This window comes from Falco naumanni, chromosome 13 (assembly GCF_017639655.2).
Source record: "Falco naumanni isolate bFalNau1 chromosome 13, bFalNau1.pat, whole genome shotgun sequence".
NCBI classification, from domain to species: domain Eukaryota; kingdom Metazoa; phylum Chordata; class Aves; order Falconiformes; family Falconidae; genus Falco; species Falco naumanni.
In genome coordinates this window covers 17300329-17327730 of record NC_054066.1, presented here as the reverse complement: position 1 = coordinate 17327730, position 27402 = coordinate 17300329, and the positions used below count along the sequence as shown (strand labels likewise).

General features: G+C 46.4%; 1 protein-coding gene across 1 annotated transcript in view; it reads left to right on the top strand.

Annotated features, from left to right (window-relative positions):
• Positions 1–10079: 10079 nt before the first annotated feature.
• Positions 10080–27402, top strand: part of TP63 (tumor protein p63) — an 81135-nt gene continuing 63812 nt past the window's right edge. Inside the window, exon 1 of the mRNA XM_040613800.1 lies at positions 10080–10247. Coding sequence (XP_040469734.1) covers positions 10236–10247 — 12 coding nt within the window. The 5' untranslated portion in view covers positions 10080–10235. The remainder of the gene's footprint in view (positions 10248–27402) is intronic.

The following is a 27402-nucleotide window of genomic DNA, read 5'->3' as shown; positions in this document are numbered from 1 at the left end:
AGCCATATTAGATATCATTATTTAGGCATTATTAATTATTCTTTGGGTGCATTTGTATAATGTGGAAGTGCTTTCTTTAGAAGAGTAGATGTTCTTCTCTTTGCATCAAGGTTGCTTCTCTAGCAGGCCCTTTAGAGGAACATATCTTGTGGGAAAAAAAAAAACCAGCAAAATCTGCAGCTTACAAAGAAGGACTTCTTTGGCCCATCTGCTTGTCCACCAGCTGAGGATTACAGACCCAGCAACAGAAAATCATACACTACTGATAGACATTTAGTGGGGAAAGCAGAAAGCATCATCCTGTAACTTTGGCAGCAAACAGAAAAAAGCTCCAAATCATTTTGCTTATCCCTACTGTGAAAGATTTCTTCTCACAAGATTTTACACTGTGGCTTTACACCATTATCAAGCCACAAAGCTGAGAATCTACAGACCACACTAATAGTTTCCAAGGCTTTGCATACTATACCATACCAGAGCTCCAGCTTATGAGGGAAGCTAAGGAGAACTGGAGGTGCTTGGATCTCTTGAAACCCAACACAGCAGCTTCACTGAGATATTTTATTAATTTCTGGTTTCCCCATAAACTTCAGTATTAACCCAGGGGTATTTCAGAGTGAAGCTCTAAATCTTTTTGGATGAAAAAACCAAAGAAAGATGTGCTGTCTCTTGGTTGAAACAGTCTGTCTTATTTTTGGGAGGAGGTTACTAGCCCTTCTTACAACATGTACCCTAGCAGTGCTTGAGCTGCACCCTGCATCAGATCCAACCCTATAGCAGTGAAAGCAGGTGGCATCTGCCTTTAAGGTTAAAGCTACAGAGGAGGGGCAGGGCATACTCCATATCAAACCTAGGTCTTGTTTTCCTCAGGAGCCTGTGCCTTCTCCCTAGCAGTAAGTTAAGCCTTGGTGTACTGGGTTTAGACCTTTCTAAGAAAGGTTGTCTGCAGTGAAAGGTGGCTTTTTGGGTGAGAAGCGTTGTCATGTGGCAGCAGTTGATTTTAGTAGCTTTCTGTCGTTGTTTTCTTGTGTGGAAAGTGGCTTGGGTTGTTTTGGGGTTTTCTGTTGCTTTTCTTTAATGTCTTTGATGTGAAAGTAGGAAGGGGGAAATGTGGTGAAGAGTGGAAGCATGTGCTTAGAGTGAGCTGGTGGGAGCAGAAATGTCTTGTTTTCTTTCTGGTTTGCCACCAGTTTATGTCATGCTGGGCCAAGCAGGCAGGGCTTTGTTTCTGCCAGTGTTGGGATCATTGGCTCCATGGAAAGGTAATAGCAGTGCAGATGGGCTAAAGGCTTATGAAAGGCAAATGCTGTGCTTGCCAGGGGTTCTTTTTGTTTGGTTGCTGGGTTTTGGTGGGGTGAGGTTTGGGTTTGGTTTGTTGTTTTTTGTTTTGGGTTTTGGTGTTGTTGTTTGTTTTTTTTTTTTTTTTTTAAGTTTAACATTCCCAGTCTTCTGGGAGACTCTGAAATTGAGTGCTGTGTGGGCACAGCTACAAGGGCACGTTGCTGTCATTGCCATGTTTTGCAGAGATCTCACTTATCAGCATGATGGTAAACTGAATCAGCTGGGATGCAGTCCCACTCCAGCGGGCTGTAACACAGCACTTCTGGGGCAATGATCAGGAGGCGCAAAACAACCAGTGTGCCCAGGACTTCAGCCCACTAAGTGAATCTGGAAAAGTGCTTTCACCTGGGGTCTGAGCCACTCTTGCTTCAGCAAAATAAATAGGATGGAGCTGAGCTAGATATCAGTGCAAGTGCATTGCTGGCTGGAACTTGTCCTGGGATTCAGTGGTTCAGGAGCAGTGTCCTAGCACTGTACCAGGAAACCCTGTGCTCTTGGTGAGGTGCTGCTTCTTAGAGATTTAAGCCTGTTATTTCTGTTAATTAATAATCCCCTGGTGGTTTTTAAAGGAGGGGCTTGTGGATGCAATGTCTTATTCAGCTTGCAGTTTGATGGGGGCTGTAAATGCCTCTGTAGTTCCAGCGTGGTGCAGTTAGTACTCTCTGCATGTGGCAAGCTGCCTGCCAACTATTTCAGCAGGTAATGCAGGGAGTTAGCTTGTAGGCATAAAGCAGGGGGCAAGCTAGACAAGACTTTCTACTATGCTTTGTCCTGTCATAGTCAGTAGCTTAGTGTAACAGACTGTGTTTGGTAGTGTTATATCCTAGATGCACTTTGGGATGAGTGGTTGTGGGTAAAAGGGATGTTGTTAAATGTCTGCTAATAAAAAAAGCAGCTGGTAAGAGTAATTTGAACAATGCAAACTCCTGTTACCTTTGATTAACTTTAGGCACTTGGGGGTTATTTTACTTAAACTAAAGTGTTTGCTGATGTGGTAAAACATAATTGACTAAAGTAGTGAAATTTATGCATAGATCTTGCTTAGGCTTTAGCTGTTCTTTTCTTGTGAAAGAGCAAATTTGGGCACTTGGGTATGCTGTTTAGTAGATTGAGGCTGCTCCTTTATGTTGAAGGCCATTTGTTAAGGAAAATGGTTTAGATCTTGCTAAGAACACAGGGAAGGAGGCAGTTCAGCTTGCATGGAGTTTTGTGCTGAACTGAAGTTGGTTTTCTTGCTGCTTGACAGCTCTTTCCCACCTGAGAGCAGAATGCACCGAATGTAATAAAAAGCCACGCTCGCTCCCTCTGTAATGCTGTAGCCTTCTCACAGGTGCCGTGCCAAGGCTGGCCACTTATTCCTGCTCCATCATTTGGAAATAGAGCTCTACAGGCAGCAAAAGTGTTACAGAGAGCGTTGAAGGAGTCTGTCAAATTTAGTTTCTGTGAAAGCATTAACAAGGGAGCTTCTTTTGCTTGGTGTAGGGATATGTGCATTTTTTAGCCACCAGGTGAAATCCGATAATGCTTTTCTTTGAAACAGTAAGCCAGGAGCTTGGTTGGGTACAAGAGGTAAAGATGAGAGCTGGAGAAATTTGGAGTTGTGTTTAGCACAGAGATGCACCAGCTGTGTCCTTAAACTGATCTGACTCTTTCCAACAGCTCTGTTAGCTTCAGAGGCGTAGAATAACAAACCTGGCTTTATCAGTCTGTGCAGCTCATGTGTCCTTCCTCTCCTGCGCTGCAGGTTGTGGACATTGTAAATAGTGCTTGCTTATGATGAGCAACTTCTACTTTCCTCCTGAATGGGACCACAAGGGCCAGAGCAGGCAGGGCTCAGCTGGGTTGCTTTGCCTCCTTGAGACCTAGGACTTTGTTCAGCTGTGAACCAGAGCTTGGGCATGTCATGGCATGTAGGAACCTCATTGCACTGAGACTTTCTGAAGGAAAGAAGGTCCCTGAGAAAGGTCTGTTTTGTAACAGCTCTTTTTGGTGAAGTTGTTCCCGGTGTATGTAGTAAAGAGTTCATGTCAATGGTTGTTGTTGCTGCCTTGGTAATGAATTCCTAAAAAGTGGTTTTCAGTGTTCAAGTCAAGGGCAGTTGTGAGAAGCGGTAAGTAATTGTTAAAAGTGAGCACTTCAGTGGCTTTGGAGAACATGTTGTAGGGTTTGTCTGCATGTTCCTTAGAGGTCAGGAGCGGGTGTGTGGTATCAAGCAGTGCCTGGGGTCTGTGGGTTTAGAGGCAGTGCAGGTTAGGGACTGTGCATGCCCCATTGCTCTCCTCCAAAGCTCGTGGTAGTGTTGATTTGCAGCTTATATAGCAGGCTTGAGGCGAGATCTGTTCTTCTGGGTTTCGGTATGGCACTCCTGAAAGTGCCTTACCAGACTGAAAGCTTGAAAGGAGTAATTTCTGGTACTTTGTGGGATAACTGCTGTTCTCTGAGGATTTGTGATTATTTATTCACATGTAGTGTGGGCATGTGCTCACATCTGAGGCAGAGTTATTAGCTACAACACTTCTGAATTTTATTTTTGTCTCTGGCTATTCATGAACTTTTAAAGGATGTTGGGGTTTTTTTGTTCATCACAAAAAGGATGAGCAACAGAAGTGATACTTTCACCTGTTTTGAGGCAAGCTGAGCTATGGTTCTGGGGGCTGAAACTGTTTTAATTTCTGTTAGCTTAGGAAAACTGTCCGCTCTTCTCAAAGAGTGTGCAGTTCTGTGGGCAGCAGAGGTGAGGAAAGTCCAGACTTTTGCAGACCAGTTATCCTTAAAACATAAGAGGCCATACAAATTCAGTAAAGAGAACCAGATCCCTCTCTGGCAGCAGTCAGAAACAGATGCTTCAGGGAAAAGTAGAGCAGAACAACTGTAGTGTGATCCTCCTTCTGAAACACTTTCTTAATTTTGACGGTTTAATGAATCGGTGTCTTCCGTACAATTTGTTTAGACCATTGTGTCAAACAGCACCAAAATGTGCCAAGCTAAATGTTAGTCCAATTCTCTTTGGAATCCATTTATAGCCCTGGGTCCTGCCACAGCTGTTTCCCTGGCAGGGAGCACAGCCTTTCACTCGCGTCATGCCGAAACAGCTCTTCTATATGAGAATTTTGCAGGGTGCCCTGTCCTTGTGGCAGGAAAGTCGGTCACCTGCCTCATACTCTAATTAAAGTTGAACCGAGACTTTTTGCCAACTAAATATACTTGAGAAAGTTTTTCTGCACCCCCACCCCCCGCCTTACATCCCTGCAGCCGTTGAGTATTTTGACACTGGTGTAAAAGCTGCTGCGTTTGAATTTAGAAATTGGCCAGTGGGATGAGAATGTGCAGCTGTGGAAGGCGCGAGTGCTCCAGCTTCGTCACTGCTCCTCTTGGGCCCACCTATTTCTGTGAGGCTTGTGAGAGCTTAAGGGGATAAAAATGGCCAAGGTAATTAGCAGATCTGGTGGAAATCAGCCAGTCAGGCTCAGAAATTATTGGAGTTGAGAAGGCAGTAGACAAGTAGATATAACCTGATGTGACAGAACTTACTTTTGAAGAAAATAAAGCTAAATGATTTTTTTATTATTGTTAATGCTCAATTGTATTTTTTTTTCTCCAAAATGCTTATTTCAGTCTAAGACCTCAGCTGCAGTGGCTAGGTATAGGAGAAGTCACCTAAATCATCCAAGGGGATGCAATCTAGAGAGGCAACCAGCTGGGAGCAGTGGAATAGCACACTGCTGAGGTGTTTCACCTGCTGCAAAGACTACCCACTTTATGCAGAAAGTTGGTTATTTGGGGGTAAAATGGAAGGTGGTTATCTTCTTTCTTCTGGGATTCTTATGATGCAGCATCCCAGTGGACTCTGAGAGGTATTTAACTTATTGGAAGGGTGGCCAAATTCTCTCCCGTCTAAATACAGCATCTGCAGCAGTGTGGAATGTCTGTTATACAGCTGTGAATGTTCCAGGCATTCAGTGTCGTGTCTCCTTTTTCACACAATAGCTTCTATTTCTGGGTTTTCTTCAACTTGGCCTCATGCATTCAACGTACCTTTCTGTGTTTTTCTTTTGTTTTTTTGTTTGTTTGTTTGTTTTTCTTGCTGTCTTTTTTTTTTTTTTTTTTTTTTTTTGCGTTTGTTTTTTAAGGTTTGTAGAAACTCCGAGCCACTTCTCCTGGAAGGAGAGTTACTACCGATCAGCCATGTCCCAGAGTTCACAGCCCAGGGAATTCCTCAGCCCAGAGGTGCTCCAACATATCTGGGACTTCCTGGAACAGTAAGTAGCCTTTACGTGGAACCTGTGGAAGGAGGTGTTTTGGGGCAGGAGGCCTCTGTAATTAGGCTGCTCAGGGGGCTGGTGCTGGGGGTATTGGAGCCTTCTGCACATCTTGATTAGAAGAGGCGAGTGTGAGTCTATGATGACTGACGGCTGTTGAGCTCTCAAGAGGTTCTGCATCCAGGCTATGGGGAACAGATACAGAGATCATCGGTGACACTGACTCTCCTCAAGATCTTTGGATGCTGAGCTGACTGATTTCCAGCATGCGGTCACTTAAGGTGGAGGACTGTCATTTTCCTCTAAGGAAGTGAGGTCATTACTCTGTGTCCAGGCTGCACATTTTCCCCTTTTGCTGATGCCAGGGAAGGAGAGGAGGTGGAGATAGTGCAGAGTTCACCCTGTCAGGTCCATTGAAGGAAATAAGACTCTGTTCCCATTCCTGACTTGCCATGACTGATGTTGAGACAGTTACTGCTATAAATCCTCCAAGAGTTCTGTCTTTCAGTGATTTAACTCTTACCTCATTTTTCTGGTCAAGCAAGTGAAACACCCCTCCAGGCCCTGTCCTGTTCAGGGGCTGTTAGCATAGCGGGTAATGAGGTAGTTGTTCATTAGTAATTATTGCAACTGGTTTGTGGTCATGCCTAAGTCCTGGATGACACCCTAGCTGGGGAGTGGAGGGGTGAGCAAAGAACAGATTTTGGCCAATTTTAACTGTATTACTCTGTTCTTCTCAGGCCAATATGCTCGGTTCAGCCGATCGATTTAAACTTCATTGACAGCCCATCTGAAAATGGCCCTACAAACAAAATTGAAATTAGCATGGACTGTGTCCGGGTGCAGGACACGGAGCTGAATGATCCAATGTGGGTGAGTATAGAGAAGAATTTCCTTCACTTTTGGGGACAGATGGGTTCATTGGGTCTCTTCTCCCAGATAACTAGTGAGAGGACAAGAGGAAATGACCTCAAGTTACAAGGGGAGGCTTAGACTGGGTATTAGGAAAACTTCTTCACTGAAAGGGTGGTCAAGCATTGAAACAGGCTGCCCACAGAGGTGGCAGAATCACCATCCCTGGAAGGCATTTAAGAAACACATAGATGTGGTGCTTAATGACGTGGTTTAGTGGTGGATTTGGCAGTTCTGGGTTGATGGTTGGACGTGATGATCTCAAAGGTCTTTTCCAACCTAAATGATTCTATGATTTCTTTCTGCATTGCCCTGGGGCCATCTTCCCCCTCTTGGTGGAGGAGCTGTGGCAGCTGTCTGTGACCGAGGAAGTTCCTCCTCCCTTGGCCTGTTGTGCCCACCCACAGAGGCTGGCTGGGAGCATGGCTCTGCTGAGTGACCCCGGTGGTGAACAGCAGTTCTGTATGTGTGGCTAAACTGGATGGTGTGTTACCCGCAGTGAGGCATCACTCCTCTGTGCTTCTCCGGGGCTGCAAGGGTGAGCAGGCTGGCTCCTTACCTGCTGCTTGCTCCTCTCCTGCAGCAGCAATGGCAGGAGAGGGATGAAGCATCTAAACGGACAAAAGAGCTGAGGAGTCCTTTGCACTTGCCTGGCTGCTCAGCTGTCTCTGGTCTCTCCCTGCTTAGAGCTAGTTTGTGTAGCCTTAGGGTTGAAATAGTTGGTATTCTAGGCACAGCTGCAATTTTGCTGACCAAGGGCAGGGGTTCTTCGCCGGTTTTTCTTCTCTTGAAGGTCAGATGTGAATGAAAGCTTGGTTTCAAACCGTGGTTGGGGTTTTTGCCTCTTGTGTCTCCAGACAGGCAAAGCTAGAGAGTGTTTGTAACAGGTCTTGGCCATCAGTGTCTTACCAGTATGGCTCAAGACTGGAATGCAGATGAGGCACTGGTGGTTGCTGGTTCATCGCCTTTGGCACAAACTGACCAGCTTTTAACAACAGTTCTGATGAAGAAGCCAGGTACTGCACTCTCTTGCAGGCTGGAGCAGGAGGGATTTCAGGAGTGTGAGCTGTTTGTGTCCTGTTTCTGTTCTTGCTGGGTTTTATATACCTAGGGGTAAAAATCACACGTAGTTTTAAGTCTGTGTTGGTGTCTGCAAATTTTCTTGTTCCTCTGTATTTTCATCCTGAGAAGCTGTGTCAATTAATTCCCTGGCCAATTAATCACCATTTTTAACATGCCCGATGATGGTGTGTTAGCAATCTACATCCTGGCAGTGTTTGTAACCTGAAGGATTGCATCTGCAAGGACAGAGCTTCCAGGTCACGCTGATTGCAGTCCCCAGTGACAGAAGGCTTGACCTGTTACTGCTGCTCTGGTGTGACTGCTGAGCAGACTGCTGTGCTCTTCTATTTCCTTGCAAGATTGCAAAAGGTAAAAAAAGCCTCTTTGAAGTTGGGTATGCGCTTGGCTAACGTGGTGAATTTAATCCACGCACACAAAGAGAAGTGACTGACATCAAGTCTGGTTATCTCTTTGATTCTGCATTTGGGTTGGGCACAGAGGCGTGGTGTGCAAGCCTTCAGTCAGCATCTGGATCTCGGCTTTTTCCAACACCATAGCACAGCTCCAGTAAAATGGTGTCTCTTCAACAGCTAGTCCAAAAGATTCTCTGTGTTTAGAGGGGCTCCTAGTTTTCGAAGTGAGTGGTAATGTTCTGTTTGAACTATGTCCTCTTAAAGAAAACAATCCCCAACAGTTTAAAGGTCATCAGCAGAAACTTTGTCTTTTCCATGCTCAAAACTGAACGCGTTGCACTGAGTGCTAGCAAAGCTTCCCTGTCTCCAGATCCTCCGTGAACTCTCTGCAGAGCACTGTGGTAGCTGGCAGGCTTACTTGAAACCCTTGTTCTGAGTGTCCCTCTCCTGCCTGTGGTGCAGTGAGATATGAATGGAAAATGCTGCCCTCTTGTCCTCTCTGAGCACTGCTCAGGTGAGCGCTGGGGCCAGGAGAGGAGGGCAGGCAGCTTTTGCTACGCAGTTACCTCTTGCTTATAATGGGTTTGATCCCAACTTTGCAGGAGGCATTTCTGGAGAGGCTGAGCTGCACGGTGACTTCTTTTAAGAAGTGTTTTCCACTGACATGACAAGCCGAAGGGGGAGTGGGGAAATTCCATCCCATCCTCACCCTTACTGTAAGGCAGCGGCTCAGAGTACACTAATGTATGTACATTAATAAATGTTCCAGTTTGTCTTCAGTGGAAGACAGCACCTTCTCTCAGTTGAATGCCGGACAAAAGACTTTACAAAGCAAAATATGCATCGCAAACCTGTGCAAACAGCCCGTCTTTTTAAATGAGGAAAGCTCTTTTTACTCCCCTTACCGCCACCACCACCTCCCTATAAATTTGCAAACGTCCCTGACAGGTGACAACTCCCCCTTGCAGAGGAGTCCGTGTTTGCTTTGCCGTTTCTGGGGCTCGTAGCCGCTGCAGCTTGCATTGGCGGAGAATGTGTAGCCTGGGGCAAGGTGTTTGCTGTTTGTCGGCTTTAATCTGAAATACCTTACAACCCTCTTCCCCTCCAGCTTCTTTTTTCCTCTGGATAGCTTCGGGGCAAGAGCTCCCCTTGCACCTGTCTCTTCTGTAACCTCAGCCATGTCACTTCCAGACACGAGGTGCTGCACGCAGCTGATTGCAGCAAAGAGTTGAAGAGGGCAGATAAACACAAAGGAATGCAGCAGAAACAGAGGGGCCCTGGGAGATGAACAGTGAGATCAAGGCAGAGTGCTTTTTATTATTAGATTTGTCTTAGGAAAAGAGCGAGGCCACCTTTTATCCAAAATGTACCACCACGTGAGATTTAAATAAGTGCAAAGCAATTAAGACTGGTTTATTTAAAGCAATTGTCCTTATGTGGACTTTAAGGCAATCCCAGGCAGCCTCTAAAATAAGCTCTGTACCTTCTTGCAACTTAGGGCTGAAAAATGAAACTTTCAGCCTTAAAAAGATGTCTGGCCTTGATCCCAAGAGTTGTGTTGGCGAGAGCTGTGGGTTTTTTTATTTTAATTATTATTATTATTATTTAATTTGGGGGGGGATACAGTTGCTTGTTCACAACAGAGCTGGCAGGGGGGAAGGAGCTACAGCGTTTGGAGCAGTGGCCACAGGTGGGCTGGAAAATGAGCCTGAGTCCTGCCCTGCTGAACACCCATCAGTGGCTGCATTTCAAAGCAACGAATGCTTTTTGGGGAGAGAGCTGGAGAAGAAGGTCGGGTGACAAAGAAACCCCTATTGTCTGAGCTACAGCTGTGTCTCTTGCTGAGCCAAGACCTTTCGGTTCTTGCACTCTTGTTTTTGAGGAAGGAATGTTCTTCCTGTGTCCCATATAAGAAAGGGGCAAGAGAAACTGGTGATCACCACTACCTTGGCATTAAAAGGGCTGGAGGGGACAGGAAGAGGGTTTGTGGGTCTGGTGTAACATTAGACAGTCAGCAGCCTTTCCAGGCTGTGTGCCTTGTGACCGGCTCTTTCACAATGTCCTGGGTGGCCCATCTGTGAGGCTGCTGCTGTGCCCCTTGCTCTCCCATGGCGTTAACCACAGGCAGGCTGGGAAATCCCAGCAGAGATCTGCCTTTTTGCATAACTGGAGTGAGGGGCTGGTGGTCCCTGTGGGTGTGGAGAACATTCAGTCTCTGCCATGGCCCTGGCACAGGAAGGAGCTGCAGATGGCCAGGAAGGTAAGTTGATTGTGCGTCCTTGTGGGCTACGTACCGTTTGTTAGGCCTGCCGATGAAGGTGGTCCCAGCCCCTTCCCTGAGCAAGGATGCGGCTACCGGCTGTGGGGTCTGTGATGGGGTGATGGCCAGCTCTCTGCATTCAAGAGGAACACTGGTCTCAAAAGCTGTATCCTCCAGTGCTAGAAACCAGGTAAACTTATAGGAATATTTTTTACTTTTTTTCCCCTTGGCTGACTAAATGCCCTGAAGCTACAGGCAGGAGGGGTCTGGAGACCACTCGAAGAACTTCTGTGGCAGCGCAATAACCCCTGCATTGCCTTGGAGCCCTCCTGGTGTGCTGTCAGCCTGCCGTACCAGGTGTAAAACTGCTTTTCTTACCATCCCTCAGAAGTCCTTTAAACTGCTCGCCAATGCTAAGAGATGCTGGTCTGGGCCCAAGCAAAGCTGGTTTGGGCTAAGGACTTCAGTGGGCAATATCCAGGTAAAATTGTTTTTTTAAGGGCTTGCGGAGTCTGAAATTTTTCTGCCACCATCCCAGCAGCATGTCCAGGGCTTCAGGGACCTCTCTGGCAGGAGCAGGAGTGCTGTCCCCAGTGATGGAGCAGCTCATCCCCCTCCCCCTGTACATACTTTCCTTTCATGCCCCTGAGCAAGCCGTCCTCCCACAGCCCCTTGCCTAACCAGTTCAGTGGAATGCCTTTTCCCCAGACAGTCGCTGTGGTCAGAGTTTTCTTAACCTGGATCTGTCCCTCCCCATAAAAGGGAGAGAGAATTCCTTGCCTTTTTTTTTTTTTTTGCTTTGTTTTATTTGTTCTTCCTCATCTTCTGCAAATAATGGTGGGGATTTGCTGTATGTGGCTTGTAGGCACTCTGTGGGGTGGGTTTCTGCCCTGGGGATGCTGCTGTGGGTGCTTCAGACAGGGCTGTGTCCTTTTGGGTTTGGGTCCTCAGCTTCACAGGCTGTGGGTGTCCCAAGTCTGGTGGCTACAGAAATTTTGAAGTTGCATCATGTATTTTATAGTTCTAAAAACGAAAGCTTCAGCTCTGTAACTTTGCTGTTCTGCTTTATACACAGAGGTGGAGATGAAAGTAGGTTGTAGGGGAGGCTGGATGAGGCCCATACAGAGGTGTTGAGGGCCTCAGCTCTTGCACCAATGACAAATCTCAGAGTTGGTATTTGATGCTTCCCAATGGAAACAAGAAACCTCTCCCAGTCTTAACCAGCTGTAGGCTCATGGAGGTGCCACCTTACGCACCTCCATGTGCTGAAGCAGCCCAGCAAGCTGGAGAGGAGTGAGGCTGAGGCCCCTGCAGAGCTACTCTGGCCCCAGGTGGCTGCTGGCTCTCTTCTGCATGCTCTCAGCCTTAGCACAGTGTAAATTGGTTCAATAATTCATTTCTGGTGACTGTACAATGAATTCCTGGGCCCCCAGGAGCCCCTCACCTGGGAACTGTGGTCAGGATCAGGTGTGCAACAATATGATGGACAGACATAAAAAAACCCAACCCACTGTCCGGAAGGATGTCTGTTGCATCCTATCCAATGACTCAATATTAAAGCACAGGCTCTGATCTTTAACTTTTAATTGCTTGCTTAAAAGTGTCTTTCTGTGTCAGGAGAAGAGAACTCTTCTTGTTGCAAGGTAATGGCTGAGGAAGCAAATGAAAACTGGTTAAAGGGTAGTGGGACTGCAGGACAGGGAGGACATCCCTGTGTACTGACAGCGAGGCAGGGAGTTGGTGTGGCAGGTGCAGTGCGGTTGGGTAGTGCAGGGCGAGTGTCTTGGTGCAGGGACTGACTAACGCATGGTGCATGCTTCCCAGGGCTCTGGCAGGTGCTGCAGCCCTGCATTTTGTTGGGAAATGGCTTTGCACCTGGAGGATAAGGCCAATTTGATAAGGAGATGCAGCAAAGTGGGTTGTGTGGCCGTCTGTTTCCATGCCTAAGTGTTCCCAGATTGATCGTGGAAAGGAAGGAAGGTCTTTGTACAGCACAGGGATGTGATCAAAGCTTTTATTACTGTCTGGTTTGTGCTTGAGAGAGTTTGAGGCTTGCCAAGTTTCTCTTCTTTGTGGGTATTTGTTCGTTCCATAGCTGTGCAAAGAAAGTTGAAATTATGCAAAAGCATTTCCATAATGAGCAAATGCATTATTCTGTTGGAAGTTCCCCTCCAGCACCTCTTGTTTGCAGTTGAACTCATAAGCTCTCCTAATTTAGGCTTGGCTTTAAACATTCAGCAGAATTACCATCTGCAGCGTAGGTCCCTCCAAACAATCTAATCATCACACTTAAGGCTGTAGGTCCAAATCCAGAACTGGTCAGTCCTTTCAGATAAAGGATGCACACAGAGAATGCATTTGTACATTCAGTTTGGCCAAAGCCTGAAGACTTCTCTCGTTCTGCCTGTAGTAAAGACATATTCATGTTTCTTTAAAATAATTTTTCACCAGCTCCTTTTCCTGTGCTTTTTTGCCCTGGTTCTGGCTGCAGACCAGGGCTGGCTGCACTTCTTTTTGTAGGAGTGCAGGCGGTTGATGAGTGTTGTTACATCAAGTGTTTTAATGCCAATTCCCTGAATTCTCAATGGTATTGAAGAAAACCAATGGGTGATCCATCTGCTGTGCTATAAATCACTTTAGTACTGTATTTAAAATTCCTTTAACATTTTTGCCCTTTCAGTATCTTGCTTTAGATTCATCTTGGGAAGGAATAAACTAATTCTAAGCTGAAAAGAGCAAACCTGCTGGAAGAGAGCAGTCTGTGAGACAGGGCGTTTTGCATTGGTTCTGGGCTGGCCTCTCTGGAGGGCTGGCTTTAACTCCCCAGCTACTACAAGCACCTGAGGTGGAAGTGTTGCAATTGCAAGTCCTGTCATCTGCCTACATGCAAATACCTCTGAACAAAAGCAGCAGTCAATTCAGAAAACACCATCCCCAAGCAGCTAGGCCTGCCTCCAAAGGTTTCCATGGTGCTGCACATGCTGCTTGCTTAAATATGGAGCAATAATGTGTTGGAACTTCTTTTACGTCTTTAAAAGGTCTGCACAAGCTTAATCAAAACACATCTTGATCTTGGAGCAACAGATCGTAGGCACTTTTGCCTCCCAAGCAAGTTTAAGATTTGTGATGTCTTGGTGTGAATTTCACTGTATGTTTCTATCTAGTTGATAGGATTTTCCACTCCACCCTTTTTTTTTTCTTCTCTTTCTGTAAACTATAAACATAATTCTCATATCTGTTGGGAGCACTTTGATTGGGTTAGAGCCCATACTTGGTAAAACCTTTGGGCAGCTGGAGTTTCAGCAAGCTACGGAGCTTGAACACCAACAGGAGTGGAGCGGCCATCCCCAAAGTTCACCTTCCTCTGGACTTTGTTTGTTTTGTTTTTTTGTTGTTTGATTTTGTGTGGTTTGTTTTTTGGTTTTTTGTTTTTTTTTAAACAAATTGCTGAAAGGAGGGAAATGAGGTGTTTTTCTTCTTGTTAGCTGGAGACGGAGTGATGAATTGAGCTTTCCACATCCAGCAAAATGATAACTTTGCCAAGCTTTGTAGCACCCCCTTTGTAGGGTGAGAGTGATGGAGAGGACATCACAGTGCAGTTGCAAGCTGCAGTGCTGGCCATGCCTGGGAGGGGTGGCCAGGCTCACAAGGTGGTCCTTCCACGCTAAGACAAACCTGGAGCGCAGCGCTGGGAGCGTCCCACTCCTCTTCCTTGTCCAACACAGCCAAAGCGTTTGTGCTGCAGTGAGCTGTGGGGTGTAGCTTTTGTTTTTAAAGTCCTCTCTTGCATTAATTGGGATTCTTGCTTTGAAGAGTCTTATGCATCCAAAGTCTCAATACATATGTTGCTTTGTGGTTCTGCAGATCCTGCCCACAGTCCTGTTAATGACTATTATTTTTTCCTCCAACTTCTCACGAGGAGACTTTTGGGCTAGGTAATGCTTTATTCTGAATGTCTCTACCATCTACTTTCTACCTCGCTGTCACTGATTTGATAACATTGAAATTAATGAGGGAGTGAATTGTCAAGCAGTCACAGAAAATTAAATCTATCTCTGTGAAGCATAGATTAAGGAGTGGTTTGTGGCCTGGGTTAGTTTGTTCACTACTGAATGAACTCTGCTAATCAGCATTTGAATTTGCAGAGATTAATGAAAAATCAAAGGAGTTTTCAGTAATGAGTGTAAATGTCACTCCAAAAGCATGGGTTTTTATCTTCAGCCTGCTTAAATAGAAGGAAAAGATGCCCTGAAGCACTTTTCTTTCTCTTTGAGGGCATGGATGGGTACAGTGGGTCTGATGGTGATGTCCATACTGGATTAAAATTAAAGTCAGGAACTAAAGCAATCAATCTTTTGGGGAAGGTCTCTGCCCAGATAACTGAACCTGTTCACCCTATGGCTGTTGCCATAGTGGTGGCGGACATGGCACGTGAGAGCGGACAGAGGGCACCCAGACAAAGACCAGCACTGCAAAATACACTTCTGCAGAGGAAATGAGGAACAGCTGGGCTCCCTGGCAGCCCCTGGGTGTATGTTGTGGCCCAACCCACCAGGGCAATACAGGGTGGTGATGTGCTCACGTGAGAAGCAGGAATGGCCATTGATTGCAGGGTTAGGGTTTAACCAGAGATTTGGGAGACTGTTCTTGAAGTATTGCGAAGCGATAACTTTTTTTCTAATACTGGGTTATGGTACAAGGGCTTGGGTAGGAAGGAGCTGGCAGCATAGCAGAGGGCAGCTGGAAAGAGCTGCTGTGACTGTGTTTATGAACACTGGTGTGTTTCCCGAGAGCAATCTGTAGTTTATATAAGATAAGGGAAGAATAACACTTTCCCCTCAGCTGCTTGTGCAACAACCCTGGTCTGTCAACAGTTGCTCCTCTCTGGTAATTAAAAACAAAGACTCTAATCTGTCGCTATCTCCTGTTTTTTTCCCTTTCCCTGGCCAGAGCACTCTGTCTCTGGGATGCGGGCTTGTGCCATGACCCAGTCCCACCTCCAGCTGGAGGGATGGGGCTGTTCATGCTGCTCAGGAGCAATTCTCATGAATTTTCTTGTGTCGCTTTCTCCCTCTTGCTTTTGCAAAATATTTTATAAATATGGGGGGAGGGCTGTCAATCGTGCTGTGCTGAGCAGCTGAAGATCTTCCTCAGGCAAAAATGCAGTTTGAATGTTGATGATTTTTAATCTGACAAAAGAGCTGCTGATAGCAGAGGCTTGAACCCCCGAAGTCCCTTTGTCATGTCTCCATCCGTGAGTGTCCACCGACCCGTGTTTTTGCACCCATCTGTGCAAAAGTGCCTGCTCAAGTGTCTGCTGGCCAGCGGTTTTGCAGGCTTATCAGCTGCCTTGCAAAGATCTCTGTGTCCAGGTGGTTGTTTCCTTTTATCTCTAAGCATTTTTAGTGAAAGCAAATCTTTTTAAAGAAGACAGTTACCAGGGTACAAAAAGAAGTAGGAAAATTATACTAAAGGAGAACCAGGAATAAACACACCTTTTGATAAATCATCTGTATGCTTGGTGCCCTGCATTGTATACCAACTGTGGGAAGCGTGTCCCTGCTGGCACTTTGGTGGGAATGACCTGCCTTTGATGGGGTTAGAGGGATTTTTGGCTGTGCAGACGGTGGGGAAGGCGTAGGGACCTTGCATCATCTTGGCTGGAGGGCTGAATCTCTCCAAAGGAGTGTCTTGCTCTTATTAGGTGGAGCTCAGCAGCTGGAGGGCAGAGTCCCCGGGGGCTGCGTGCACCCTTCCTAAACCAATATTGCACAGTGGTTGTGAAGGGAACTGGTTTTGTTTCACAACTCCTTTCCACCTTCCCTCTCCCTGCTTCCCCCCATGTAGCGTTATCTCCTGACATGATGCCATTAACTCTCTAATTAGCCCTAGGGGTGTTCTGGGGGAGATAACGAGGCTATAGGAGCTCAAATAGCAGCGTGCAGATGTTTACCCAGGGTCGGAGGGCAGGGCTGTTGTGACAGGCGATTGCCTTGGGGAGGGCTCGCTCCTGGGGGAAGGAGAAGCCAACCTGTGCATGGGCAGAGCCAGGAGCTGGGCTTTCCTCCTGCCCACAGCCAGTCTGTCTCTTTACCTTGCAGTTTTAAAAATTGGGGAGGGTGTGATGGAGGAAAGTGCCAATTGGAAGTTCTTGGAAGAAAGGATTGATTCTCAGCACCAAGGACTTGCAGCCAGGGCATATTTCTAGCTTGAAGGCTCGTACGCTTGAGTGCTTTCTAAAGGAAGTTCTGGGCATCAGACCTGTCCCTGGGTCAGTGATGGGGAAGCCAGGAGGGCATCAGATCTTCTTGTGGGTGCAGCAGAGCAGTTAAACCTACAGGAGCTGGGGGTGCTCATCCCTCTCCTGCCTATGGGTGAGCTGCACCTCACATGCAGTGCTGGGAGCAGCCAGCTGGGAATGTGCACAAGGCTGTAACCAGTCAACAGCAGGCAGGATGCTGCCTTTCAGCAACATATTTTTCTTTTATTGGGTTTATTTATTTTGTCTTCCCATAGATTACTTTTTTTTTTGAAACAAAAAAAAAGGGGGAAGTCCCTGTTTCAGTATGTGCTGGGTTCTTTTTCTTCTCTTTGTGGTTTGAGCAATGAAGCTCTGCATGAGTTTTCAAAGGCGGAGGGTGACTTTTACTTTCAAAAATGTATTTTCTTTTTGCTCTGGCTGCCTGCTATTGCAGTCTATCACGTCTGTCCCTGTAAAGTCTTCACAGGAAGATTTCCAAAGCCAAGTGGCAGAGCCTTGTTTTTTGAGCATTCAGCAGTTATTCAGATGTAACAAACAGCAAAAAAAACCAAATCCCACATTCTATTTTTTTCTCTCCTCCTGTTATCTCAGTCCTAATTTGTAAACACTTCTGAGCTGAGTGAATGTCACAGTCTTTGGTGATGCAGTTGATCCAGATGCTATTTTTATAAGAGTGGAGAGGACTGAGCAGGTTATTTTTTTTTCTTTGATCTGCAGGAAATTCTGCATGAACCGCCTAACATGCAGGCAGGTGTGCACACACACACCCCTTGTACAAGAAATTTCAATCTCAAATTAACGCTACAATTGTGGCAATGCTATTTTAGTCATTGTGATTTAGGGCACTTATGTTGCATCCAGGAAGGGTTATTAAGAACTTGTGAGTGGTACCAGTGAGAGAGGCTGAGACAAACCATATAACAGCATGGGGAACGTGCATTCAAAGAAAGCATTTGAATCAGCAGTTTGACTTGGCTGATGCCTCATTTTGGAAACTTAGGGGTCTTGTTTGCATATTATTTTGTTCTTCGACATACCTGCAGTAGCCACAAAGCATTTCCAGAAGTTTTCTAAAACATCTGAGTCACACCTGGGAGGGACACAGCTGAAACTTTCAAATCTAACTAGCAATTACTGCTTTTAGTTTCCTATAGTATTGGAGGTAAATTGTTTTAAAAAGACTTCCTTTCCCAAGGATGAGCAGCTCTGTGGGGTTTTTTGGGGGGTTTTGTTTGTTGGTTTTTTTTAAGTTAAATCCAACTAAGCATTCAACTCCTGATGCTTTGGGTTGATTTCTTTAGTTTCTAGTTTGTTATTTTTCTATTTGGCATAGGGGGGAGCTTGTTGGACAAGAAGAATAAAGTTAAACCTTGTTCATCTGGCCTCAGTATGAAGTAATTCTTTTCAACATGTGAAAGGAGGGCCTTTACCTAAATCTGTTTGCTTTTTCTGACTAGGCTAATCGGTATCATAAGGTATAATAGCTATCTACAAAGATTGTCTTGCCATGGCTTTTCGACCATCACAGTTGCAAAAGGACTGATGTTGGTGTTTCCCTTGGAGACCTGTCCAGAAGGCTCAGATAAATGATAACTATCGCTGTCCCATTGCTAGGAAGTGAGTGTGCAGGCTGAGGAGGTGGGAGGTGTCCCTTTGGTTTTGTGACTCAGCCATTGGAGCACAAGCTATTTTGGGCTGTCAGGTTTCCCTCTGAGAGCCTCGAAGAGATGCTGCCTTGCTGCTCTTAGGTTGTTGGAGACTCATCTGTGGGAAATCTTTGCATTTGCAAAAGGAGGGAATCAAACGAGACCCTAGGAGCTTCCTTTACTCATAATAAGGCAGACAGGCAAGTGATCAAGCCTTTACTCTTCCCTTGTGCCATTGGTGTTGGTATGAATAGTTAAGGCATGACAGCAGCCTGTGGGCTGGGGGAAGCATCTTATGAGGAGGGTGCATTTAGGTCTGAATCCAGTGAAATAATGTTTGGAGCCCTGGGGTGATGAGAGCAGTGCACTTGTGCCTGGGTTGCAGCAGTGCTGGTGGCCGTAGTGTCTGGTATATGCTCTGTTACCTCCTGCCGCCCCTGTCACGGTGGTTGTGGCCTCCTTTGTGTTGCTTGTGTATGACTGATTTGCAAAAAAACACTTGTCCAGCATCCACTTCAAGGTGACTGCACAGGCTAATGCCTCTGAAACCCTGAGCCAGGTTGGGGCTGTGTGTACAGAGGGCAGGGATTTGTGCTGACATGTCAATTTATTCATGCTATATACACTTCTCCTCATGTTTGACATGCAGATCTCTTTGGATAAACTTCCACATATCTCTCTGTAGTGCATCTGGGTGTTGCTTCACCCACAGCCACCTCCAGCCACCTGTGGGACAGAAGATAGCAGATACCTAACACAACAGTGCTGCATTAATGACTTGGAAAAGGAGGATCTTCTGGGTTTCGTAGCACAGCTAGTAAAAGAGGTTTTTTGCAATGACTCACTGAGGTTGGGAGATCTATGTATGTACCTTCTCCTCCTCTTTCCTTCTCTTCAATATCTTTTGGACTTACGGGCTGGTATCAAAACCTTGACGGCGTTCAGGGGTCAAAATGGTCCTCTGAGCAGAGCAGAACTTTTCCTTGCTATTAGACAGAAGAAAATCCACAGGTGACTTCTACCTTGATGTCCAGCTCTGTGCAAGCTTTGCAGTGGTGCTACGAAGTGACCTGTTTGGCAAATGGTGCTGTGGCTGCTCCCTGCAAACCTTGCCTGTATCTCCAGATTAGTGCTTGTGTGGCTTTTTTGGCTTGTACCCATCTCGGGTGAGATCAGGAAAGTGCACAAGCTGTAGCCCCTGGTGTCAGGCGGTGCTGGGGTGGATGGAGAGGAGGGGAAGGAGCTGTGGCAGTGGTCCGTTGAGTTGTTCCTGTGATGTAGGAAACCTGCCGTGTGCTCAGCAGGCTCTTGTTGGCAGTTCAGGAGTGCTGTAGGTGCGTGCGGCCCCAGCTGAAGCTGGGATGTTGCTGTTGGTGGTAGGTAGGGCCCTCCCTTGGCTGGGGACTGCTCAGTGCTCCTCTCTGCAGCCCATTCTTGAAAGCACCTCCTTGCATAGTCCTCGGTGAAGGAGAAATTGAGAAGGCGTGCGGGATGTACTCGAAACCTTTTGCTTTTGGGCCCAGCAGTCCCCCACTGAGCTGTGCTCACAGGGTTAGAGCTAAATGAGGTACCTACCCTGCTTCTTGTGGCAAGGAGCTTTTGCAGAGTGGGGAGGCACTGCAGTTCTCTGTGTTTGCTCTTATGTTGGTTCCTACCTGAAGATGATTTTGGCCCATTTTATTAGCAGCAGCAGTCTTATGAATGTGCTGTCCATCTCTAGCCTGGTAAGAGGCTGGCGCGAGCTTGCTGTGACCTTTAATTTGCAGATTGGCAGGAACTGGTGGCTCCTGCTGCTGCCGTATGCTGGAGAAGGCAGAGTAGAGAGCCATTAGCACCTTGAGCAGCACAGCTGGCTTACTCGCATCTCCTGTGAATGTGGACTCCCCTCCCTGTGTGCCCAGAGAAGCTGGGGTTAAACAGTGCCTGGAGGTGAGGGAGCTGGCATGGCAGGGAGCAGCAGCTCCTGGGCAGAGGCTGCACAGAGGCGCTGGGTCCGTGGGGGGGTTCCAGCCCTGCTGGGACCCCTCTCCCCGCTGCAAAGCCCCCGTGGGCGGGTCGCTCACCACCCGCAGCGGGAGGTTTGGTGTTCGGTGCAGCGCTGTTCGTGCGGGTACTCAGCAATTAGGCACCAGTCTGCTTGACAACAGGTCCTCAAATAAGAGCTCTGTCATTAGGCTGGGAGGGCAGGCCAAGCTCTGATCTGGATGTTTGGTTTCCTCTCTTTCCCCCTCCCCACTCCTTTAAAGAGGTGTTTTGTTTCCCTTTTCTTGATGGCACTTTACCCTGCTCTTTGGGAGCAGGCAAAGCGAGCCGCCTTTTGTTCTCACTGTGCACCCCGCTGGCTCGGTGGGACGGCAGCAGCGGACCCCGGACCCCTTCCAGAGGGACAAGCCAACCCCGCTCTGGGAGGGCAGCTGGTGCTGCCCCTGGCACAGCCCAGACCTCGCACCACTGGCATGCTTGGGCATCTCCGCTCGGGACACTGGGACAGGATGGGGGACTCTGCTTGTTCAGAGTGAAATCACTGGGGCTGTTCTGATCTGCCTGCCTGCTCGCTCTGTTCTCCCAGAGGCTGTCTCAGCTAAGTGCTTTTCCCATCTTTCTTTCCAAAATCTTTAGTTTGCTGTGGGCACCGTGTCCAGGTGGTTTTTACTGAGCAGTACTCAAACAACTTCTCCCATATATTAATTCAAAATTGCAAGTCCCTTTGGATGAGTTACCTTTTTTACTACTTTATTTTTTTTTTTAACATTTCCTGGTTTAAGAGAGATTATTTTAAGATTTATTACTGTGGCGTGAGTTAGAAGTAATTGCAAAGGAGTGGAAAAAATGTAGCTGGAGTGATGTCCTGCAAACACAGGACCTGTTGGCTGTGAGCATGGGCGAGAGCACACAGATGACTGAGAATGTAGCTGGATCACCACGGCGCATGTAGCAGCGATTGCTTCTCGGAGAGCTCCCTGTGGGTTTTGTCCCAGACCTGCGTGCCGCAGCAGCCAGAGCTCGGCTGTGTTACTGCACCACCCGTCTTGAGTGTTGCATCTCGGTCTCTTCCCGAACATTTTGGGCTTTGGCAAAGGCAAAGCCTGTGCCTGAAAAAACACCCTGGAGTATTCTCAGAAAACAAATAAACACGATAAGTTTCTTGGAGCAGCTCCTTTGGAGCAACTCTGTGCCTGTCTTTTGAGTTCCCAAAATTGTAGGAAAGTGACAAGGGAAAGTTATAATTTCCTTTCTTCTTTCTTCTGCTCTCTCTCCTTTTCTTTCTCCCTCCCTCTCTCTCTTCTGGTGTGTCATTTCCCCCCCTTCCCTTCGCTTGCTTTTTAGAGATTGGTGATAAGGAATTCTAACTACTTAATGAGCTGGGAGAGGCCTCTCTCCATTGGAGTGGAGGACTCCAGGTGGCACTTTGACAGATTGGACAGGTAAGGTAGGAGAGCCCCACCTCCTCCTCCTTGCCTATAGTTAGGTATATAAGGGAAACTTCAATTATGCAGAGAGGCACACTCCGAGTCCTGTTATCTTCCAAGTAGCATCACATATTTTTAGGGTCTTCTAGGGGGTGGGAGGTGTTTGTCAAAATCCTGGAGCCAGAAGAAAGAACAGCAGCACTGATCAATTTGACGGCTAACATGTTGTACCTGGAAAACAATGCCCAGTCCCAGTATAGCGAGGTAAGGATTCTAGGTTTGAGCTATAATGTCTTCAGTATATTTTTAGTGAATGCATGTGATTTCTTCACCCTTGTAGTCCTGAAATTAGGTGTAGAATATACACTTCTTTTCTGAAACTTTTGCACTTTACAATGGGCAGTGGAGTTTGCTGGGCTAAATACCTGAAGGAGAGTGAACTTTGCATTTGGGACCGTGAATTTGTTTTGGGAACCTTGATCAGTCAAACATAGCTTCCTTCCATTGGAGAAGCAAGGCAAAGCAGTCGCTTACTGCAGGCAATGTGTACAGGTCGTGTTCCTGTAGCAGTCCGAACAGTATCGGTGTTGACTGCATTATAACTCATTTACTAGTCTTTTATTGCCAAAATTGCTGCTCATTGTTAGAAAAGGATAGTATCTAGGAAATAACTAGAAATGCATTGTAAATGCCTTCTTAGGTTACCTTTTAAAGTAAAATAATATAGAGACAAAGCTTCTCTGCTGCAAGTGTTGCATTAGCGTCCACACCAATAACTCTTTTACTCAGTGCTGTTAATACCTTTCCTTATGACTTGCAGCAGCAAGATATTTTATACAAGGTGTTTGTCTGAACATACGAGGATGAATGTGTGTACAATGGATGCATTTTGCTTTCTACAGCCCTTTGTACCGCGTGGATGTGAGTGGAATGCAAACTTCAGACGAAGCTTTATTTTTTTTTAATTATTATTATTATTTTTAAAAATTTATTTAATCACTTTTAACCAACTGGGCCAATGTTTTGTGAGGTGGTAGTGGAGAGAATTGCCACACACTGTTGAAATCTTTGAGGAAGTTACCTGGGGTTGAGGGAGATCTAGCGACGATATTGGTTTACATTCCAGCAGAGACAGCAGCTGTGTTGACACTCGTCAGAATGGCAATGCAGCAAAAGCTCCTCTGTGCGTGTGTGTGAGTGTGCGCGTGCGTGTGTGTGTGTATTCCTGGTGAAAATGCTTGAAGTGGAGGGCACGGGGTACGAGACTTGAAGCAGACAGAAGCTCAGCCACTTGGAAAAGAAAACAAAATAGGAATTGCAAGGCCGGCAGCACAGCTAGAAGATGCAATAGGTGGCGAGGAAAAACCAGTTAAAAGTAGACGTGGGGCTTGCACACCTGGGATGGCAGGTTTGCGACTCGGGGGGAGCAAGGGGTAAATTGAAACCGGTGTGCTTTCCCCATCCCCTCTCCTGCGGGGAGTGCAGACGCCCAGTGTGCATGTGGGTTTTACCTGCTGCCGCCAGGCAGAAGACCCGAATTGGTGACTCTTTTCCACCCTCCCCAGGTTAATTATAAACTCTTAAATGTGGAGAGAGCACTTCTCAGAGTGTTTGCTTGGCATTATTTGTCTGCTGCTATCTGATCAACTTTCGCTGAATAGCAGCAGTGGGGCTGTGGAGTCCCTATGGTTGACTTGCTGGGCTCATCTGTCAGAAGCTATGCGCTCAGGAGCGTTCTCGCTCCGCTTAAATGCTGCTAATCACCGTTGCTGTCAGGGGAAGTTTTTTAAAAGGCTTTAGCTCTGATTTATTTTTTTTTTTCTCTCCCCATCACCAACCCCTCCCACCCCCCCTCCTTTCCCCTTCTTGGATTTGAACATGGTGCACTGACTTTGTTCAGCCAGTGAAGCATTGCACGCTGGGGAAGGCAAACCTGATTAGCATTGACTTGGCTGTATTTCTGAGGAAGAGCAGCCTTTCCAATGACTCCTCTCAAAAGAGAGGGAGACTTGTTAATGCTCAATTAAAACCTATTGGTGGTGATGAACCTTGCTCATCCTAAGCTTGAAAACCAGGTGTAGGCTTTGGCATGGTTTCCTTAAAAAAGAAAAAAAATTATAATAAGATAAATAAAAGTTCTCAGTGTAGAAGTAATGATTTGTTGCAATTGGTGCTTGCTAGAGTTTAGATTTTAGAGCTGTTGCTGGATTGTGCAGAAGGCAGCCATACCAACTCATTAAAAACTTGCTGTAGACTATAGTTTGGGTTTAAAAACAGACAAAAGAATTCATTTGAAGGGGAGAAGTAAATTTTTTCCCCTCCAATTTATGTCAAATTTTAAAATGGAAAGCAGGGAGTCCCCTCCTCCCCAAAGCCCGTTTCTTGGGGTGCTTGGCCCAGCTGTCCCAGGACGCTCGCTGCCTGCTTGCAGATGCCAAGCTCTGCTCTCTGTGCCAGCACGTTCCACCCCACAGCCTGGGAACTGGCCCTTGCACAAGCCCCAGCGCAAGCTGCATGGCCAGGGCGGTGAGCTTGCACCATCGCCCACAGCCCTACAGCACCCATGCCCGCAAGCGTGGTGCCGAATGCTGCGGTTGGATGAGGAATTCTTCCCAAATAGGAAAATTCTGGTTGTGAAAAGCTGAAAGAGGGGAGAAGGGTGTTGAAGTGAATCACAGCCCTGAAAGGCTGGAGATGGAACCTGCCCCAACCACTTTTGCAGCTTAATCTAACCCAGCATTTGATCTGGGTTGACTATAAGAACAATTAAGCCCTTTGTTGGCGGAGCACTGGACTTGATGACCCTGGAGATCCGTTTCTGTGTGTTTATGAGTAGGAGATGTGAAGAGGAGAGAGACGTTGGGGCAGTTATAATGGGATGATGAGGTGCTGATGTGCAGGAACCTTTTGGATCTCACTGTGTCTTCCTACCTCGTCTCCGCATCTGGAATTTTAGGTGTTGTGCACAAATGTTTGCAGAGGAACGTGCCCAAAATTGGGGGTGAAGAGTGTATCTGCAAGTTTGTCCATTCTTGTCCAAGTTTCCTGAGTATTGGGAAGCGAGGATGAGAGCACTAGAGATTCCCTTTGGAGACTCTGGATTCTTCTGCAGTTTGGCTGAGACGATGATGCAGAATTTGGAGTGTTTGCTGAAATCAAATTAAGGCATTGCCAAAAGGATAAACACATCTTGTTCAAACACTGATAAGAAATGCGTGCTGTGATTTTTATTATAACCCTCAGCCTTCCCAAGGACCTTCCTGCTCTTTGTGGGAGAGACACAAATTAAAGAATCTCTTTCCGTTAAGATTTTTATCATAGTTTTGGGAGGGGAGTGGGGAAAACTGGTTTTATGCTAAAAAGTCTTATGCTCTGCTTTATGGCTTTTTGGCAGCATTCCTTCACACTGCAGATTAAGAAAAATTGTATACAGATTGCTGTGAATACCTTTGAGGGTTAGGATAGCCTGTTCAGAAGGGGGCTTTTTTTGTTTTACTTTTCTTTTCCCTCTTAGCTTTTTAAAATAACTATTCAGATGCATGTGTTTGACCTCTAGTGCCCGAGATGCGAGTCCTTCCTTTTTGCAGGAGCAGACATGTGGGTCTCTGGGGTGGTCTGGAAGGATGTCCTGAGGGAGATGGATCTCCTCAGTGAAAGGAACATTTCTTGCACCTATCTTGGGATGTTGGTTCAGCTAACATTAGTTTAAGGTTAAGGGAACCGAGCTGCAATTCATTTTTGAGCATCAGCTTCATTGGTGTGCAGTAAAAGCATGACTGGGGTTTATTATCCTTGCTGTCAGCCTTGATTTGGCTGTGAACTACCAAAGAGAACAAAGCCATGGCCCCTCTGGTGCTCCTTTCTTTGGCTGGTTTCGCCACGTGGCAGAGGTCACCCTGACTGCATTTGGCAAAGGGTCTTTCCCTCCTGCTGCGTCTTCTCTGTGGCTCTCAGCCAAACCTGGGGCGAAGGAAGCAGTCTCTGAAGGACACTGCCATGTCGCTGCCCAGGAGAGCAGCTCACCTGCTGCCTTCCTCCAGTCTGGAGATGCGAGGGAGAAAGACCCATCTGTGCAGTACCCTCTGCACCCCACAGCTTGTCCTACTGCAAGATGAAAGCACTTGGATAGACACTATGTGAAACCTAACGAGTTTCTCAAGGAAGGTTTTGGCTAAACCTGAACCTCTGTCCTGGTCCTTCCTCCTATTAATTGTGATGATGTCTCAGAGTTCCGCTGGCTCGGAGTAGGCAGACAGCTTTCAGTCCCTGGGAGGAAATCTCTCCCTGAGCTGTGCAGGGCTCAGGTACGAGGGCTGTGCCTTTCAGTGGCCTCTATTTATTGAAATGGTATCAACGCCCTACAGGTTCGGACACAGTCTCTCATTAAGAGCAAGAAATAGGGAGGTGCATTGGGGGTTGTAGTCCTTGGTGGTGTCCAGCTGCAATTCCAGCTACGCTTTTTGTGTATTCATCCTTCATTTTTGCTGTAATTGCACTCAAGGGGCTAAAGTTTTTGTCATGTATCTTCTGTGCAGGTTTGTGAGGCATGTGTCTTATCCTTGGGCTACAAAGGTCTTCTGCGAGGATGTAGAGGCTCTCTGAGGGGTTTTTAAACCTTTACAACTGGACTGCAATTTTTCCTGAGATAGAAAAGTCTAAGGTTAGGTATGCCCAAATCTCTTGTTTGGAGAGACTGAGCGGATGCTGCTGCCCTGTTTGTGTGTGCCAATGAAGAGACTGAAGTAGTCTAGAGAGATGGGCAGCGGTAAGCTGGGACCTGCCTCTTGCCATGTGCTCCCATCTCTCTCCCAGCTGAAACGAGAGGACTACTCTGGGGGAGAAATGCAGACAAGGGCAAGAGTTGAGTGTGTTTCTGATGAGGGTCCAACCACTTGCTGGAGCAGGTTCGTCGTGCCGTGGATGGCCTTCTGTTGTTTCATAATAGCGTACTAAAAATTTTTGGTGATATCAGTCTTGATAGTAGAGGTAACGTGACCCCCAGGTTGAGCAGTGAATTGGGGATGTTACCTGGAGAAATCCTCTCCTTGCTTTAGATGGAGGGACTGGACCTCAGCAGTCTGAGGCTGTGGGTGTAGCCCAGAAATAAGTGATTGTAACCTGCATGTGGGTGGAAAGAATGAATATATCCCTTAATAGACAAAAATGAAACCTGATGATATTCCGTCCGTCTGCACAACTTTACCTTCTCTGTGTGTGTGCAATACTTCTGCAGCAATCAGGATAGTTCGTCTGTGTGTAAAGTGTCATTACTGCTCAGTAACACGTTTTGTGGTTTGCACAGTAATTTAATTACACTGGACATCAGATTGGAAATTACATCTGTTTTACAATTTTCCGTGCTCAAAACTAGTCTTAATAAGCAGTATGAAATCAGGGACGAGGATCTTCTTAGTTGTTGGCAAATTTTTAGCATGCTTCCTTTGTCAAGAAACTAATACTAGATATTTTCTACAATGAAAAGGTTTTTACTGTGAGAGATGGAAAAGAGCTGCCATTGCAGTGCAGTGAGGGCATTTTACATCTTGAACTGTTGGTTGTAACTGATGATCCATTTTTGTTTGATGTAAGTTAATTTCATCCTGTCTCAACTGAGGCTATCTGTATACTTTCTGTTCAGGATTATTTCTTGGGGAATACATGAACTGCTGTTTTAACTGGTTTATTCGTATCAGTCTGATTGTTCGAATCTTCCACAATGTCATGAACACCTGAATTCTCTGATTTTATTTTTTTTTTTTATTCCCCAACACAGGCTCACTTATGCTACTGCCTAGCTCCCTCAGGAGCTGTTGTTTTTTCTTTTTACTTTGTCTTTT